At 40.0% G+C, this 16,152-nt stretch overlaps 2 protein-coding genes across 2 annotated transcripts; one reads left to right on the top strand and one right to left on the bottom strand.

Annotated features, from left to right (window-relative positions):
- Nucleotides 1-874: 874 nt before the first annotated feature.
- LOC307255235 (SH2 domain-containing protein 1A-like) lies at nucleotides 875-8,925 on the top strand (the record flags this gene model as incomplete). Its single annotated transcript, XM_080033887.1, has 4 exons — nucleotides 875-1,026; nucleotides 7,582-7,642; nucleotides 7,930-8,077; nucleotides 8,853-8,925. The coding sequence occupies 4 exons, from the start codon at nucleotides 875-877 to the stop codon at nucleotides 8,891-8,893; spliced, it is 402 nt and encodes a 133-aa protein (XP_079890013.1). The 3' UTR covers nucleotides 8,894-8,925.
- A 492-nt stretch (nucleotides 8,926-9,417) lies between these two features.
- LOC307255938 (interleukin-5 receptor subunit alpha-like) lies at nucleotides 9,418-15,140 on the bottom strand. Its single transcript, XM_080034770.1, has 10 exons — nucleotides 15,134-15,140; nucleotides 14,159-14,231; nucleotides 13,567-13,637; nucleotides 13,309-13,454; nucleotides 13,001-13,176; nucleotides 12,435-12,571; nucleotides 12,094-12,238; nucleotides 11,813-11,915; nucleotides 11,160-11,241; nucleotides 9,418-10,879 (listed from the first exon to the last, which is right to left on the bottom strand). The coding sequence occupies exons 2-10, from the start codon at nucleotides 14,223-14,225 to the stop codon at nucleotides 10,799-10,801; spliced, it is 1,008 nt and encodes a 335-aa protein (XP_079890896.1). The 5' UTR covers nucleotides 14,226-14,231; nucleotides 15,134-15,140; the 3' UTR covers nucleotides 9,418-10,798.
- Nucleotides 15,141-16,152: the final 1,012 nt, after the last annotated feature.

Raw genomic sequence — 16,152 nt, 5'->3', positions numbered from 1 at the left:
ACAAATCTGAGTAATTCCATTGACCAGTGTTCATTTTCTTTGTTTTCGTTCTTTAACTTAGAATAGTCATGATAGTAGAATCTACCCATGTGCTTATACAGACACAACATAATGAATCCATGTTAAGAAAAAGTATAAGCACCCACTCTCCCAATACAATAAATGAATCAGAAACTTTTAAACGGCAGTCTCTAGACAATGAAGTGAATGTTGATTATGCATGTACACATTCCTATCTAAAGCTTGTGGGGCTCTCACATACCGTAATTGGCCTTTTTTGTGTAAGTGAATGACAAGCACAACGGTAAGGTTTTAAAGCTTTTGCTATGCAATCACTTCTGGAGACCGCACCAAATCTAACCACAGCTCAATAACAGGTCTGATGTCTCTCTGTATATTGTTTGTCTGTTTGTTTGTGTGTGTGGGTTGTTGCTGCATGCATGTATACTTTCCTGCTGTCTGTGAGTTTAGCCTAAACCACCAAAATCACTTTTGATAGGAATGCGTGGTAAAGATTGTAGAAGTGCACAGGCTCTTGAAACATGTCTATTTTTGATTTGGTACATTTGACAGTGTGAACACAAGAGGCACAGATTGTGTATCATGGCCAAGCTTTTAGTTGTGTTTTGTGAGAGTATCTTCCCGTTTCGGGACTTGAATAACAGGAACCATAGAAAAGAAAATGTACTATGCTATAGTTTAGTTTAGACCACGGCGCAGGACATAGGTGCAGCTGCATGACTGAAAGGTGTGAAAACCAGAAAAAGCTATTTCCTGTCTCGTAGCTTTTTCACATGCCTTTTTCTCGCTGCTACAACCTGCTGCACCTTCCCCCAGCCCTCAGCACAGTATGGGTGCCTGTCTGCCGGGCATCATGGACAGGGAGGGGATGATGGTCCGCTCTATTTACTACGGGAGGATAGGTAGCGCGGCCACGGAGAGGCTGCTGGAGAGGTTTGGACAGGAGGGAAGCTTTCTGCTAAGGGACAGCGAAACCGTGCAGGGGGCCTACTGTCTGTGTGTCAGGTGAGCCGGGACCATTGGATGACCAAATTGTTACAGTTTTTATTACAGTTCTGTCGCACCCTTATGTGTGTTTGTTTGACCATTCCACTTTTAGGCTGTCATTCATATTCATTGGTGAATACACTGAGCATGCTTGATATGTTTATACCTGTATATAATCAAGACCAGATACTTTCAATGTCTCCGAGACAAGATGAGAAAAGCAGGTGGATGTGCTGCTGTTGTTGTTGTAGGGTTTTAAAGAATATCTCGTTTAAGTCTCTTCATCATATCAAATACATTTATGAGAACTGTATAAAACTGTGAATTGTTTATGTTTTATTTACAGGCATGCATAGGCTTTCAAAGAAAGGGGCACAGAAACAATTTGGGATAAAACAATTTTACATGTAGATAGACTCTCTTCTTTGCTGTTTTGAGTATGAATAGTAGCACACGTTTTTTCGACCATGAACTCTTGTACAATGATTTCCGTTATAATATTTTTTACAGTGTTATAGTGGCCAGGTTTTTATTGTAATTTGGGTTCCTGGCAGACTACAGTAATACTTTGTTAAATTGACCTCATAGCCTACCATGAATGTTAAGCAAGGACAGCTTGTGCCGAACAAAGACAAACATAATAATAATGGATTTATATAGCGCTTTTCAAGGCACTCAAAGACGCTTTACAGGGTTCCAGGTTCCATTCATTCACACAGTCATACTGGTGGTGGTAAACTACCATAGTAGCCACAGCTGCACTGGGGCAGACTGACAGAAGCGTGGCTGCCATTCAGCGCCTACGGCCCCTCCGACCACCACCTCAAACACACAGCAGTCATACACATTCACACGTGGCAATGTGGGTGAAGTGTCTTGCCCAAGGACACAACAACCATGACACAGGTGGCAGAGCGGGGATCGAACCGCCAACCCTTGGATCATTGGCCAACCCGCTTAACCACCTGAGCCACGGTCGCCCGGTCGCACATAAAAGGCCTTGCCGGCATTACAGAGGATTTATAAGTGAAGAAATAACTCTGAAACCTTGACACACGTCGATGTGTACGGAGCCCCTAAAGGGACATGGAGGAAAAAAAAAATTTTGGTAAAAAAAAAAAAAATAAAAAAAATCAAACTCGAGATCTCGAGTTCAAACTCGAGATCTCGAGTTTGAAGTCAAGATCTCGAGTTTAAAGTCGAGATCTCGAGTTTAAAGTCGAGATCTCGACTTTGCCTTCAAACCTCTCTCACCGTCACCAATGGTCCATGCATCAAAGGCATATCAATTAATTTATGGGAAACCACACAATAGTGTCATGGAGGAGTACTTGGAGCATTCTTTTCTCACACTAACACCAAAATACAACCTATTAGGCCTAAATCTAACGTTTATTATGCACATTGGAGAGAAAAGTGACAATGCTTCACTTCATTTTGGCGCACCATGGACAGAGAGTGGAGGTCTAATTGTCAACACACACACACACACACACACACACACACACACACACAATATGTAGACGGTATACATTTGACTATATCAAAACGTGAACGTTTCCAAGACACAATGCCGCCTACACTTGAGGAGAACTCTGTTTGGCTGTATTGGCTGGTCTGATGAAGGCTATTATGAGTCGCAAAGAGTAATTTGCACCGGATTAGACTATGTCCGCGTTCTCCAGTGACTCCATATGATCGGATCTTGAAGCACTCACAATAGTGCAGGCAAAATATGAAATTCAATTGGATTATGCGAACTTTCTATTTTTCTTCACTTGGAGAGAGAAAAAGCGCTGTTCCCGTGCGCTCTGGCAGCACTACACCTGTGCCCGGCGTGAGCCTCAAACTGCGTCTTAATAGAAAAGATAACTGCAGGTCATATGACAAAACTAGCGATCGGACTAGGTTAGTAAAGCCTAATTAAGCCTTTCCCAGGAAGGGATCGTGTGTGAATAAAACACAGAGTCTGGACTGGCGTATTTTTAATAGCCTATAGCAGAACTTCCTTTGCTGTGCGCTGGGGAGAAACAGACACGCTGGTAACTATTCTGCTCCAGATCTGCACATTGGACAGCGCCACGCGATCCTCACAGTTTTGCTGCTGTTTAGTTAAAATTTGTGATTTTTTGGGTGCAATAGATGAATAACATGTGCCGTCGGGTGAAGCCTCTTATCTCTCTCGACCGTGTGCGAGGCAAAACAAATCAGGCGCTGTTTCTCCCCAGCGCACAGCAGAGGAATTTCTGCTATAATTAGAAATCACCAGTGCAGACTCTCCTCAAACTATTAGTTTAATTTAGTTTTTATAATCAGCGATCGATTGTTTCATTTGTACACAGAGACAAACATGTAGGCATGTAGCGGTGTGGCACATTTACGCACGAAAGCTTCCCTCAGAACGGAAGAGAAAAAAATTAGCTTTTTTATTTAATTATTATTATTGTAGTCCAGACTGTGTTTTATTCACACACGATCCCTTCCTGGGAAAGGCTGAAAGTGTGAATGAGGCTTTACTAACTTAGTCCAATCGCTAGTTTTGTCATATGACCTGCAGTTATCTTTTCTATTAAGACACAGTTTGAGGCTCAAGGCGGGCACAGCTGGTGTAGTGCCAGAGCGCACAGGAACAGCGCTTTTTCTCTCTCCAAGTGAGGAAAAATAGAAAGTTCGCATAATCCGGTTGAATTTCATATTTTGCCTGCACTATTGTGAGTGCTTCAAGATCCGATCATATGGAGTCACTGGAGAACGCGGACATAGTCTAATCCGGTGCAAATTATAGCCTTCATCAGACCAGCCAATACAGCCAAACAGAGTTCTCCTCAGGTGTAGTGTAGGCGGCATTGTGTCTTGGAAACGTTCACGTTTTGATATAGTCAAATGTATACCGTCTACATATTGTGTGTGTGTGTGTGTGTGTGTGTGTGTGTGTGTGTGTGTGTGTGTGTGTGTGTGTGTGTGTGTGTGTGTGTGTGTGTGTGTGTGTGTGTGTGTGTGTGTGTGTGTGTGTGTGTGTGTGTGTGTGTTGACAATTAGACCTCCGCTCTCGGTCCATGGTGCGCCAAAATGAAGTGAATCATTGTCACTTTTCTCTCCAATGTGCATAATAAACGTTAGATTTAGGCCAAATAGGTTGTAGTTAGGTGTTAGTGTGAGAAAAGAATGCTCCAAGTACTCCTCCATGACACTATTGTGTGGTTTCCCATAAATTAATTGATATGCCTTTGATGCATGGACCATTGGTGACGGTGAGAGAGGTTTGAAGGCAAAGTCGAGATCTCGACTTTGAACTCGAGATCTCGACTTTGAACTCGAGATCTTGACTTTAAACTCGAGATCTTGACTTCAAACTCGAGATCTCGAGTTTGAACTCGAGATCTCGAGTTTGATTTTTTTTTTTTTTTTTTTTTTTTTACCAAAATTTTTTTTTTCCTCCATGTCCCTTTAGGGGCTCCGTAGATGTGTGTAGGCATTAGATGTAGCTGTTAACCATGTTATGATCTTCATTAAGCAGCATGAAAGTGTCCCATTGGGGTGATGCACTGAAGCCTAAACAAATTAAAATAACTCTTTTTTTAGGTTAACACATTTGTCTGTAAAAAAAAACACACACATTCAATGGCTAAATTTACATTATATGTGAAAAGAGTGAAAGAGACTGAGGAATATTATCAGCTAGCTCCAAACTCAACTCTGAAACAAAAATAATGTCGGTTTGATTTTCTTCTCTTGCTGCATTTTAAGGCAGTGCACTGCCCTGAAGGGAACCCGCCATCGATCAATACCTTCTACAACAGCAAAACCCACAGCAGGGCAAAATACAGAGCATGAACAAATAAAACCATTCGAGGCAGAAATAAGTGGAAATCCATAGAATGTCCACTCCAATAAAGTGTAAAACTACAAACATGCACAGTGCATATGCTGCAGTTGTGGGAAAAAGTACTCAGAGTCTTTAATAAAGTCAAAGTAGCAAGTTAACAGAATTAACTTGTGGAACAAAAATCCCAACCGGATATTTTCAATGTAAAATTGTGAAGAAAATCAAAATGTCTATTCAATGTATCTGTAGGACAATTCAAATCAGTTTCCTTTCTCTGGTGTTTACTGTAATACGGAGAAATGACGTCTGGCTTCATCAAACAGTGTGTCAAAAACACAACCTAATTCAGTCATCCTCTGGCCTGTATCCATGGACGTCGATTTGGCTAAACAAGTGGGGGGGACAAACAGGCATTCTGGAGTGCATTTTCAAAAGTGGGGGGGACAATGAGGAAACATCTTTTTTTCTCTTTAGTGCAGGTAATGAACGGTTCTGAAAGACGGCATACCCGCTCACTAATGCATACAATGTATAGCCTACAAAACACTGATGTCTGACACATTTGATGAAAAAAGCATTTTCAAAAAGCAGCGGACATATGAGCCACTAGCTGCTCCCCGTAGCCCAACCAAACATGACGTAAACAAAAGGAGCTTGGGAAGGTAGTTCCGACTGAGCACATCGAGCCGAAGCACGGCTGGACTGTCGCACAACAATATTACTCCGCCTCGGTCTCCATGGCAACCTAGCTAGTAGCATAGCCATGATCAGCTTCTTGATAAACAACCAGTGACGTGCGGTGAGGTCAGTGAGTGGATAGGCACTGAGTTCTGAAAGCCAGATTTCTCTAAACCTATATATTGTTAAATCAAAAACAATAAACAACAAACAGGCACGCACTGCCGATTTCAAATAAGTTCCTCCCTTTCTTTCTCTCTCTCACTCACTCACACACACACACACAGACGGGACGTATATGAAATGTCACGACGGTGACTTCAGGTTTGCCCGTAGCCTACTGTAGTTTGGTCTAAATGATTAAACATCGCATCCATCGACTTAACGGACCCGTCCCTCACACCGAGGGCCGAAAAAACGTAAGGCAACAAGTCAAACCTTCGCCGATTCAAACTACCGGTACTACTTCTATTCAACTTAAAAATAAAAGACAGCATTCATCATTATGTAGGACTACAGCATAACTGATGGCAACTCCACTCCATAAACTTTATCTTAATAGATAAAGTACCAGTAGCATATGCCCCATGGACCTGTCCAGCATCAGAATGTAACCATTTATCCACATTGCAGAGCTTAGGTTTGTCCGTCAGTAACAATGAAAACACAACTGCTCAATTGAATATAAAATGCAGAATGGATTGCACTCGGTATCAATTCATCCAACTTTATTATTAAATAAACCCCAAAAAAGTTTCTGACTCACCAATCTGACTCCCTGGCTGTAGAAATAAGCAAGACGATAGTAATCCAGTGACAGTCTGACTGACAGCACAGCTAGCTAGCATCCTTCCGTTCATGTAGGCTACCTGTCCGTTTGAAATGCTCGAACATTGTTTGTCCCTGTTGCTGCTGTACACCGTCCAAGGCTGGCGCAGGCCTTTCTCTTGCTATTCATTCTGTTCCTTTTTAAATTATAATCCAATTTGTTAAAATTCCTCCAGTCTGAAATATCTGCGGGCACGGCAGCTGCAATGTTGACTTAAAAATCCGCGGGGGTAATGCGACGTGAATGAGCATAGCCAACGTAATGACGTTGGCCTAAGCTGCGTAAATGTCTAGTAATATCTCGATTTTAATTGGTCCATGAATGATATGTAATGTAAAGGCTTATGTGGCATACCATTTACGTAAAAAAGGCACAAAGAATTATGCTTATTTGCTTACATGTTAAATAATACAGAATCAAGTGTATTTTTTCTTGCCGTCCACAATGAATAGGCGCAAAGGCACTGATTCTTTGCCGTACACAACGAATGGGAAACAGCAAGGGCACAATATTTTTTTGGCATAATTTACTAACTGCCACGTTTCGAATCAAAACGTCTACACTTTTTTAAAGTAATCGCGGATTACATGTAAAGATCGAAATAATTAACAGTAACAGTAATAATACAAATATAAGTTTATTAAATAAAAAAAATATTTTATTTTATTTTGACCGCACGTCACTGTAAACAACATCGTCAGTATCCATGTGCCGCGACACAAGCTGCTGTTAGTGTCCGCTACATTAACAGTCATTAGTGGGCATAGAGGATGGTAATCCCTACAGTTTACACTTCACAACGGGACACTTGCAGCCACTCGCCGTTGTCTCTCTGCTGCTGATTGAAATGCATCAGTCTTCTCTGGTGTGCAAACTAGCGGAGACTTCGGAGCATGTTTTCTCTGGTGTGCAAACTAGTGTGTGTGTGTGTGTGTGAGAGAGAGAGAGAGAGAGAGAGAGAGAGAGAGAGAGAGAGAGAGAGAGAGAGCGAGACCTTAACGCTGTGTTTTAATACGGCTGGACGCACTCCATGTCCGGCTTAAAAAGTGGGGGGGACAAAATGAGTCTTGACGAAAAGTGGGGGGTACATGTACCCCCCATCCCCCCCGTAATCGACGTCTATGCCTGTATCCACATACCATCTCTCTTTCACAATGAGTCATGAGTGCATGTGTGTACACTGGTGTGGTTTCAGATAGACGGCAAATGAGTCAAATTTCTCCACTTTTGCAACTTGCAGGAAAACACCGTATGTGCACACCTACAGGCTTGTGCACTCCACCGACGGCTGGTGTCTTCAAGTGGGTGAACCTCGTCATACACACTTACACACAGATACACACATACACACACAGAGAAGGTAGTTATTTATGGTGTGTGTGTGTGTGTGTGTGTGTGTGTGTGTGTGTGTGTGTGTGTGTGTGTGTGTGTGTGTTTGTGTGTGGTAGTACACCTCAGAGCATCGTCTTCTGGTCATAACAACAACTGTTCCATTATTTGTGCGGTGTGTGTGTGTGTTTGTGTTTGTGTGTGTGTGTGTGTGTGTGCGTGCGTGTGCGTGCGTGCGTGTGTGTGTGTATGCTATTAGGAGGATTCAGGAGAAAGACTGCAGAAGTTTACCTCTCTGGGAACATTGATAGAGAGCTACAGAAGAGGTGTGGCCTCTAACGTCAGTGTACCTCCTCTCACCGATCCACTGGACAAAACACAGCTACAGCACAGCAGCTTCGGACAAGGTATGTCCTATACAAACACTCACACACACACACACACACTTTTGATATTTTCTGTTATAATATAAAGTATTTTCCAAACTGCAAAACAATTCAGAAAATTCCTGCAGCCATATAATAGCTAGCTTCTTCCTATAATGTACCCCCTTTTTAATATTTTCACTGCCAAGTTCCCATTTTGATAAAAAGAAAAGCCTATATAAATAATGACAGTGATGTGCTATCAGTGTTATTTATCAAACAACATTGTAACTAAAAAAGCGTTGCAATAAAAAACAATTAACTATAGTTGCACTTTTAATTTAGGGCTAATTTCTTTTTATTTAACTTATTCTAGTATGGTTATTTTAGTAATTATTGGTAAAGTGTCACTTTAGAATGATTACAATTTATTATATTCCCTACACAACGCGCCAAACTGAACTTCTTACTTCTAAGAACTGCACAGAATAGTATCAGATGTTATTTTTGTAACATGTGTTTTTCCCCTAATTCTTTTGGCTGTTAATTCTTGAGCTTTAAGTGTTTTTCTACCTGACAGAGAAAACATATCTCATGTATTTTACCTTTAAAAAAACAGTCTCATGTACCCCATAGTACCCCTAGGATAACACGGACCACACACAGTCAAACACAGTCACAGACAAGGAATTCAGTGAGTGTTTTTGTGTTTGTGGTGAATCAAAGATTTCCTCTACAGCTGTGAAATGTCTGTCTACCGTTGACCTCATGCCCTACTGACTCGCCCCTAACACATCTGATATGATGTCATCCGCAGAGTTCACCTACATGGAGACATGCAGCAGTTCTGTCTACTGAGCCCTCCAGACGGGCTCAACAGTGCCACCAACCACACACAACAAAACATGGCACATCAGGGAGCTGTAACCTTTTATGTTTCTACTATAAGGTGAGACACTGCAGTTGAATAGGGCAACATAAATAAGTTAATGTGTCAATATCTAATTTATTATGTGTAAATTCGCAAACAAATGTAGATGTTGGATGAAGCAAGAGATACAAATCTTTGTTTAATTTTTACAACATTTCAGTGTCCAAAGATTTTACAGATCAGAATAGCCTTTTTAATTTTAATAAAAAATAAATAAATAAAAAATTCATACATCAAAGTATTAACAACATGTGAAAAAAGTCCTTCTGTAATAACTTTCAGAATAGTGCTAAGAGTGATTATGGAAAGTTTAGTTGATGTAAGTGCTTTGGAAATTGTGATTTTTGGTTCAAAAACTAAGACAATTAAGATAATGGCTGGTATACATGCAGGGTTGTTTAGGAGGAATATACAGACGCAAACAGACAAGGTTTGGTAAGATAAATACCTAAATATACATTTTAGACCTTCAATTCATACCAGTCTAAAATAAGACATGTTAAGAAGGCAAACTAGCCAAAAATCCCCAAATTGACAAGTGTTGACAATGTATCAATATGTGTCCCTTTAGTGTCAGATTTGTCTTTGAAATCCCATCGAGTGTGTTACTTGACAAACTTATTCAAGTGGATCTATTTCACCATGTACCCGAGAGACATAGAAAGACAGTGAAATATTTTTTTAATTTGGTGTCAAAGTGAGTGTGGGAACATTGCTTTTGTAAAATACAAAATTAAAAATAGATGCCGTGTGAATATATCTCACACTATCTCTGTTGCTGTATAGTTTCCTTTTAGGTGAGTAGGGTGTTCGTTACTGTACGTGATAAAGGCTAGGTTCGCCTGTCAATACACACTGTTTGGGGAAGTCACCCTTGAGTAATCAGTTATCTGTGTGGTTTGTCTGCAATTTTTTTTTTAACTGTATCTGAATTCACAGTAGAAACACAGGAAATGAAGCAATTGTATGTGTGAAAGGTGAGTCAGAAAATCCATTTTGGGCATGCTCATTTTACTGTGTGACTTTATTTATTTATTCATTTGCAATAATACTGTATACAATCTGCAAGCCATTTATCAGGTCTTGCAACAAGCTCCTCTCATTGAGGGAGACCTGAACTCCTTAGCACATGTTAATGAAGCAATTGTAAGAAAACAGCATATACATACACTCAGAACTTTAGAGTTCAGGTGGACCAAGGTCGCATTAACATAAATAGGGTGAAATGGCTTGCTTGGCACTGACCTGTATGACGTATTGTGTTAAAATGTTATAAATGCTGGTTTGTTTTATCCTTACGCTTTATTTACATGAACTGTATGCCATTTCTTGGTTGTTTTTTTGTAGATTTGGAATAAAGATTGAAACAATGAAATCATTTCAAATGAGCAGATGATAATAAACTGCCTGACTCAACCTCATTTCACATTTTGTTGATGCATTTCTGGGCCGTGCTAGTTCAGGCAAGTGTGTTTTCTCTCCTCAATGTCCCTTGTGGTTAAATGATTGACCAAGAAAAATCCCCCAAGTGAGTTACATAACTACGCAGAGAGAAATCCTCCTTTTTATATGAAGCATCGCATGTTTTACAGTCATATTGCTGTACTTTTATAAGTCTTAAAATGTAGAAAAGTTTCACAAAACTTCAAAGATATTAGCCACACAAATCAACAGTTTCTACCCAAATACACCCCCTGGACACACACAATGCACATAACTGAACACATTTATGCTAGTTGAAATGAATGTGTGTATGAAACTGAGCCTGGCAGAGCATAGAGTTTTTAGGCGTTTTAAAAAATTAAATTGAATGTGTCCTTCCCATATGGCTTTCATGAAGTCTTCTCAGGGTTTGGCTGTGTGTCCTCCACCTGTGTGATCTCAGGCTCGGTTGACGGGGTAGGATGGAAGAACTGGAAACACAACACACACACACACACACACACACACAAAATACAACTTCTGCTGTTTAGCAAAAATCCTATTTTTCAGCTACACAGTATCTTAAGTCAGCCCATTTTTGCTCTTTATTAAGTCCCAAAATAGTGGTTACAAATTGGTATGTGTTTTGACGTACTTTTTTGAAGAGGTCTATTCCCTCACTTTTCAACCAAATCTCAATATTCTTTGGATATTTGCAAAGTAATCTTCGAGTGGAAACGTGTGAACAGTATGGGTGTGTGTTGTACTCACGTTGAATGTGTCGTTTTTTTCCAGGAAAGATTTGTACTTTTTCGGGGGGCGAGGAATCGGAGGAAACAGAACCTCAGACACCCTAAGACACACATCAGAATGTCAATACACATCTGTTGGAGCTGGATACAACTGTTATTTTGATATGCATTTTGTTTGAGAACAAAAACAGTAAAACTTCACAAGATAGAAGAAAAACCACGTGCATCCTACCCGTGTCGTCTTTTGCATTTGCTTTACATGTTTTGGCTTACGTAATATTAGAAATGGAACAGGAGAGCTTCTGTCTGTGCACCTTAAGTAAGTTGAGGGTGGATGCTTTGCAGTGGCTTTTCAGAGATTAAAAACACAGTACCACCACCCATACACTCCTCTCACTTCTCCTTTCTACAATTTCCTTTCCTAACTTAAACCTCCTACGAGGAACTTTTCAATGTTCATGCAGCAGTCTCGTTTTTACTCAGATGATTAAATGACCTGTAACAGCAAACGAGAACATCAGTGAAAGCAAAGTCTTTTTAGGTCAGATTTTCCCCGAGAACTTAGACAAATGTATTAACGGGTCAACACTTATGAATGTGTGTGTGTGTGTGTGTGTGTGTGTGTGTGTGTGTGTGTGTGTGTGTGTGTGTGTGTGTCATTCAGTTTAGCACCTCTGATAGCGCACAAACAGCAGCACAGCCAGGAGGATCATGGGTACTCCCAGGGAGATGGAGATGATCACCAGCATGCTGATTTTTGGAGCTGGCCAAACCGCTACAAACAGACACACACATAAAGATGCTGATCATTGTACTGAGGAGATTCCCTTCATGAACTACAAGTGTATTCAGGTTTTTAGACAGTAAGCAATCAACAAAAGGAATGGAGGAGAGTTTTTATTTTATTCAATAAACCATTCTGTGTGATGATGACTTGTACAAACAGCACTCACAGACAGTGTCACTCCAGTCACTCCACTGACTCTTCTCTTGGCATTGGTTCTTCTTTCTCGTCCTAATCCTCACTCTGTAGGCGCGGCTGGGATCTGCATTCTGCTCTTCATAAAACAGCTGGCCCAGAGAGGTTCTGGCTTTTTCCTGTTCACGAAAAATAAAGAGTATCTAGTAAACAATCAGTGAGTTTACCTTGTTAAGATACTGATCAGATCTGCTGTTGCTTGAAAATCATTTAAATTCTCTTTGATTCTCTCGACTATGAACACTACATAATGAACTTCTATTCAGGGTTTATCTTATTTTCTGGAATATCAGCATCCGCATAGACATACGGTACCTGGTTACCCATGTCCAGCTGGTATTCAAAGCATGATGCAGGATTAGAGCCTATTCGACTGCGGGGCAGACTCCATCTCACCAACAGGCCTCCATCTTTGACCGATGCGGAGATGTTCTGGGGTGGAGACAGGACCTCTGTGGAGTGACAAAATGAGAGGGAGACAGATGTCGGCACAACTTTTAGGAATCCTCCAGGGCTGTACTTTATCCTCACAGTAATTTAAGTCACTTCATCAAGATGAATTTAATACAGCCATGTACCCCTTACAGTTCACTGGTTGCTGACATAATACTTTATAAAATGTGACCTTTTAAGAGCCCATAATGTAACAACAATCCTTAACCCATCATGTAATAACTGGTCAATAATGTAATATATATTTTTAAAACAGACTTGCCTGTTCATTCAGTTAGTCATCTGATTGTAAAAAAATGACTGCTGACAAACCGATGTTTAAATTTCTAAATATATCAAAACAAAGTGCTACCTAAGTGCATTATTCCAACGGCAGGCGCCATTGAGGACCATCCATCTGTCATTCTCAATACTTGCACTGTTAATACCTATCATGCCCAGGTCGTAGACGTAGTTGTAGGCTGTCCACTCGCCGTGCAGGGTTACGTTAAACTGGACGATTACATTTAAATCCTCGTGCTCACTCAGAACCCAAGAGCTTGACCCGACTCTTGACTCAGACGAATGGTTTAGAGAGTTGACTGATTTCTCACCATCACAAATACTAGAATAACAGACAGAGGAAGAGACACACATTCAAAACTATGTGTTACAACAAACCTGTATTGTACATATACACACTTATATAAATACTTATATAAAGGCAATTCTATAGGCCTCATTTGAAATAAAATACCTTATACAGACAGAGAGCTGAGCATCCTTGTGTAATGTGGGAAATGACCAGGAGCAGTTGAGTGTATTGGTTGGGTAAAGGAGGCAGAGAAAGTTTTCCTCAGACACCTCGACGTAGGGCCTCTGCAGCGAACCCTCTCGATCTAACTAAAAGAGTAAGACACAATATAGAAATCCAAAAATAAACCCATATTGAATCATTCAGCTGTTGCGTTGCTTGTGTGGCCTTTGGAAGTTAGAAGAACATTTTGATACTCACACTACCAGGGACCTTTTCCTCATTATGACAGGCATGCGGATTGTCTGCCTGCATCCCCGTTGAAAGAGAACCTTGAAGCAAGAGGGAAAGCACTGTTAAGAGTTGATGTTAGCCGCTGGGGATCAAGGAATTTCAGAAGATACACCCGGCGTTGTGCGGACCAGCTGTATGAACATCCATCCAAGACCCTCAACATTTAAACCTCTTCAGAACATCTTGCTTAAAGGCCTCTATAGGCTCTGTAAACTGGTATGTTGCTATCTCCGGTAGGCCCCACAATTGTTTTTACATACCCTTTGTTTACATGTCCGTTTACAGAGCCTAAGCTGTGTGTTTTAAAACCAGACTGTTTTTTGGCGTGCACACAGTACAGACAAGTACCAGATTGTGATAACTGATTTGGATTTTTTTTTAAAGGTTTTGACAACAAGCATTCTCCAGAATCGCTGACTAGACCTTTAATTCAACTGTTTTACCTTGATCGAGGTAGTGGTGGATGCCAGAATGAATAATGGTGTGGGACCTACTAAAGAACAGTTCCAGGTCATGTATTATTTTTCAATATTTGTGTTTTATGCAAAAAGTCACCCACCACTTTGTGTGGCCAACAATACCAGCAAACTGGGCCAAAGCTGTCGATGGACAGGAAACAGCTTCATTATCACCTTGAACCAGAGAAGCAGATGTTCGTAAACACACACCAATGAGTAGGCAGTGTCTGGCAGCATACAACAGATACTCAAAGTTTGTTCAATTGTAACATAAAGTTATTTCCTGACTGTTTATACTTCCCCTTTTTTTTAATGTCTACACATAAGAGTTTGACTGCCAGTGAGACATTTCAGCGGCTGTATACTCAAATACAGATAAACAGCTTTCCCATTAAGAGTATTATTTCGGCTCTCAGTCACTTTTAACAAGATCCACATTTCTACTGCCTACAAAAGCTCTCTACATTCACCACAAAAAAGAGTAGAAAAGAAAGAAAGAAGATGTCATCAGCGCTTTGTTTTGTTTTCACACTGAGCATGCTACTATATCTTAAGGGAATAGTTCAACATATTATATTTTTAGCTATTTGCTTCAATCTCATGCAGGCTCAAGAAAAGACTTTACAACATCACTTGATGGGACGTATTTACATTACATTACATTACATTTTATTTAGGTGACGCTTTTATCCAAAGCGACTTCCATTGAGTGCATTCAACCATGAAGGTACAAACTCAGAACAACAAGAATCACGTAAGTACTATAGCTTCAAATAAACCGAACTACAATGTGCCACAAGTGCTACATTGAGGTGTAACAAGTGCAAATGTTTTGAGTACCAGTGTTTGCACTAAACTAACCTGGATGAGCGACCTATGCCCATTTCTTCTTTAAAAAAATGCACGCAGTTACTAAAAATTTTGAACTATTCCTTTTAGAAAATAATGATTTACCTATTATCAACTATAGTATATAGGTGAAAGCTTTCCTATGAATAACATCACTAGCAGAATCAACCTGCTACAGTGTTTAATATAATGCTGTTATTGTGCAAAGCATAAACAAGAAGACGTACCTTCTGCTTGCCCTCCACTCTGTCTGTGACTCTGGCTCTGGTGTGACTGTCTTGGGCGACACAATACAATGGAAAGAAGAAGCATGACGTCACGCACTGTACAAAGCTTCAGGAAACCACTTCTTTCTGTTTCTTTATTTATTTTATTTTGTCAAACATAAACCGCCAGATCAGAGGATTTGAAACACCCATGTACTTTGCTGGTCACATCTATAGAAATGGGCTGATGGTAAATAGACTAAAAAGCGTGTTGCAAGTAAAAGCACATTAATTCATTTTAATTGGTAAACGTTGCATAATCAGCTACTTTTTCAGTAAACTAAAATTAAAGTTTTTAAAAATGGAACTCAAAAACGTTTTTCTAAATAAGTTTTTTTGAATGAATTGGTAACTTGTTAATATGTGCAACTTTTCAAGACGTCTTTTCTTTAAGAAGTTTGAATCATCAGAGGTTTGACATTTGGCGTGTGTGCAAAATGTCACGAGCTGTGTTTTCTCTCCTATAATTAGCATACTTACTAAAATGTTCCATTAAAATACCCACATCTTCTTTTTTATGGGCCTACGTATGCTATTTGCTTGTAGCCCATCTGACAAGACATGCTCTCTCTGCTATGTGTCCTTGTGCAAGATGCTGGATCACTTCCAGCTTGGCTCCTGCTCTTTATGATCTTTGGCCTCTCTGCAAAGTACAAAAAACAGAATCATTTATGGAATTGATAGAGTTACACAACCATTGAATGCAATACATGTATATGCACTCAGCTGCAAGTTGATTACACCAAAACTAGTGAACAACTAATTTAGTCTTAAACATTCCTGCAATAAATCTAATCTTATAAACCACTAATTAAGTACACCAGAACACATAAAGTTCACCATAAAGCATCATCCTCAAAAAGATCAATTCGAAAATGGAAAAAAGGAAACTAAATGAAAATAGATTGCATAAAGGAGGATTACTAATAGATAAACTAACCAATAGGCTAACTGGAAACAGACGTATTTTCTTATTGATG

Source organism: Ammodytes marinus, assembly GCF_949987685.1.
Source record: "Ammodytes marinus genome assembly, chromosome: 9".
Taxonomy (NCBI): domain Eukaryota; kingdom Metazoa; phylum Chordata; class Actinopteri; order Uranoscopiformes; family Ammodytidae; genus Ammodytes; species Ammodytes marinus.
Note: the sequence above shows the minus strand (reverse complement) of the source record. Positions and strands in the feature narration are given on the sequence as shown.

What these genes read in the sequence shown, in the direction of transcription:
- LOC307255938 (XM_080034770.1), bottom strand. Translation starts at nt 14,225, where the DNA reads ATGAAGCTGTTTCCTGTCCATCGACAGCTTTGGCCCAGTTTGCTGGTA. An exon ending in CAGCTCTCTGTCTGTATAAG is followed by an intron (nt 13,177 to 13,308) that starts GTATTTTATTTC and finishes CTGTTATTCTAG; the next exon opens with TATTTGTGATGGTGAGAAAT. An exon ending in CTGTTTGTGCGCTATCAGAG is followed by an intron (nt 11,242 to 11,812) that starts GTGCTAAACTGA and finishes TGTGTGTCTTAG; the next exon opens with GGTGTCTGAGGTTCTGTTTC.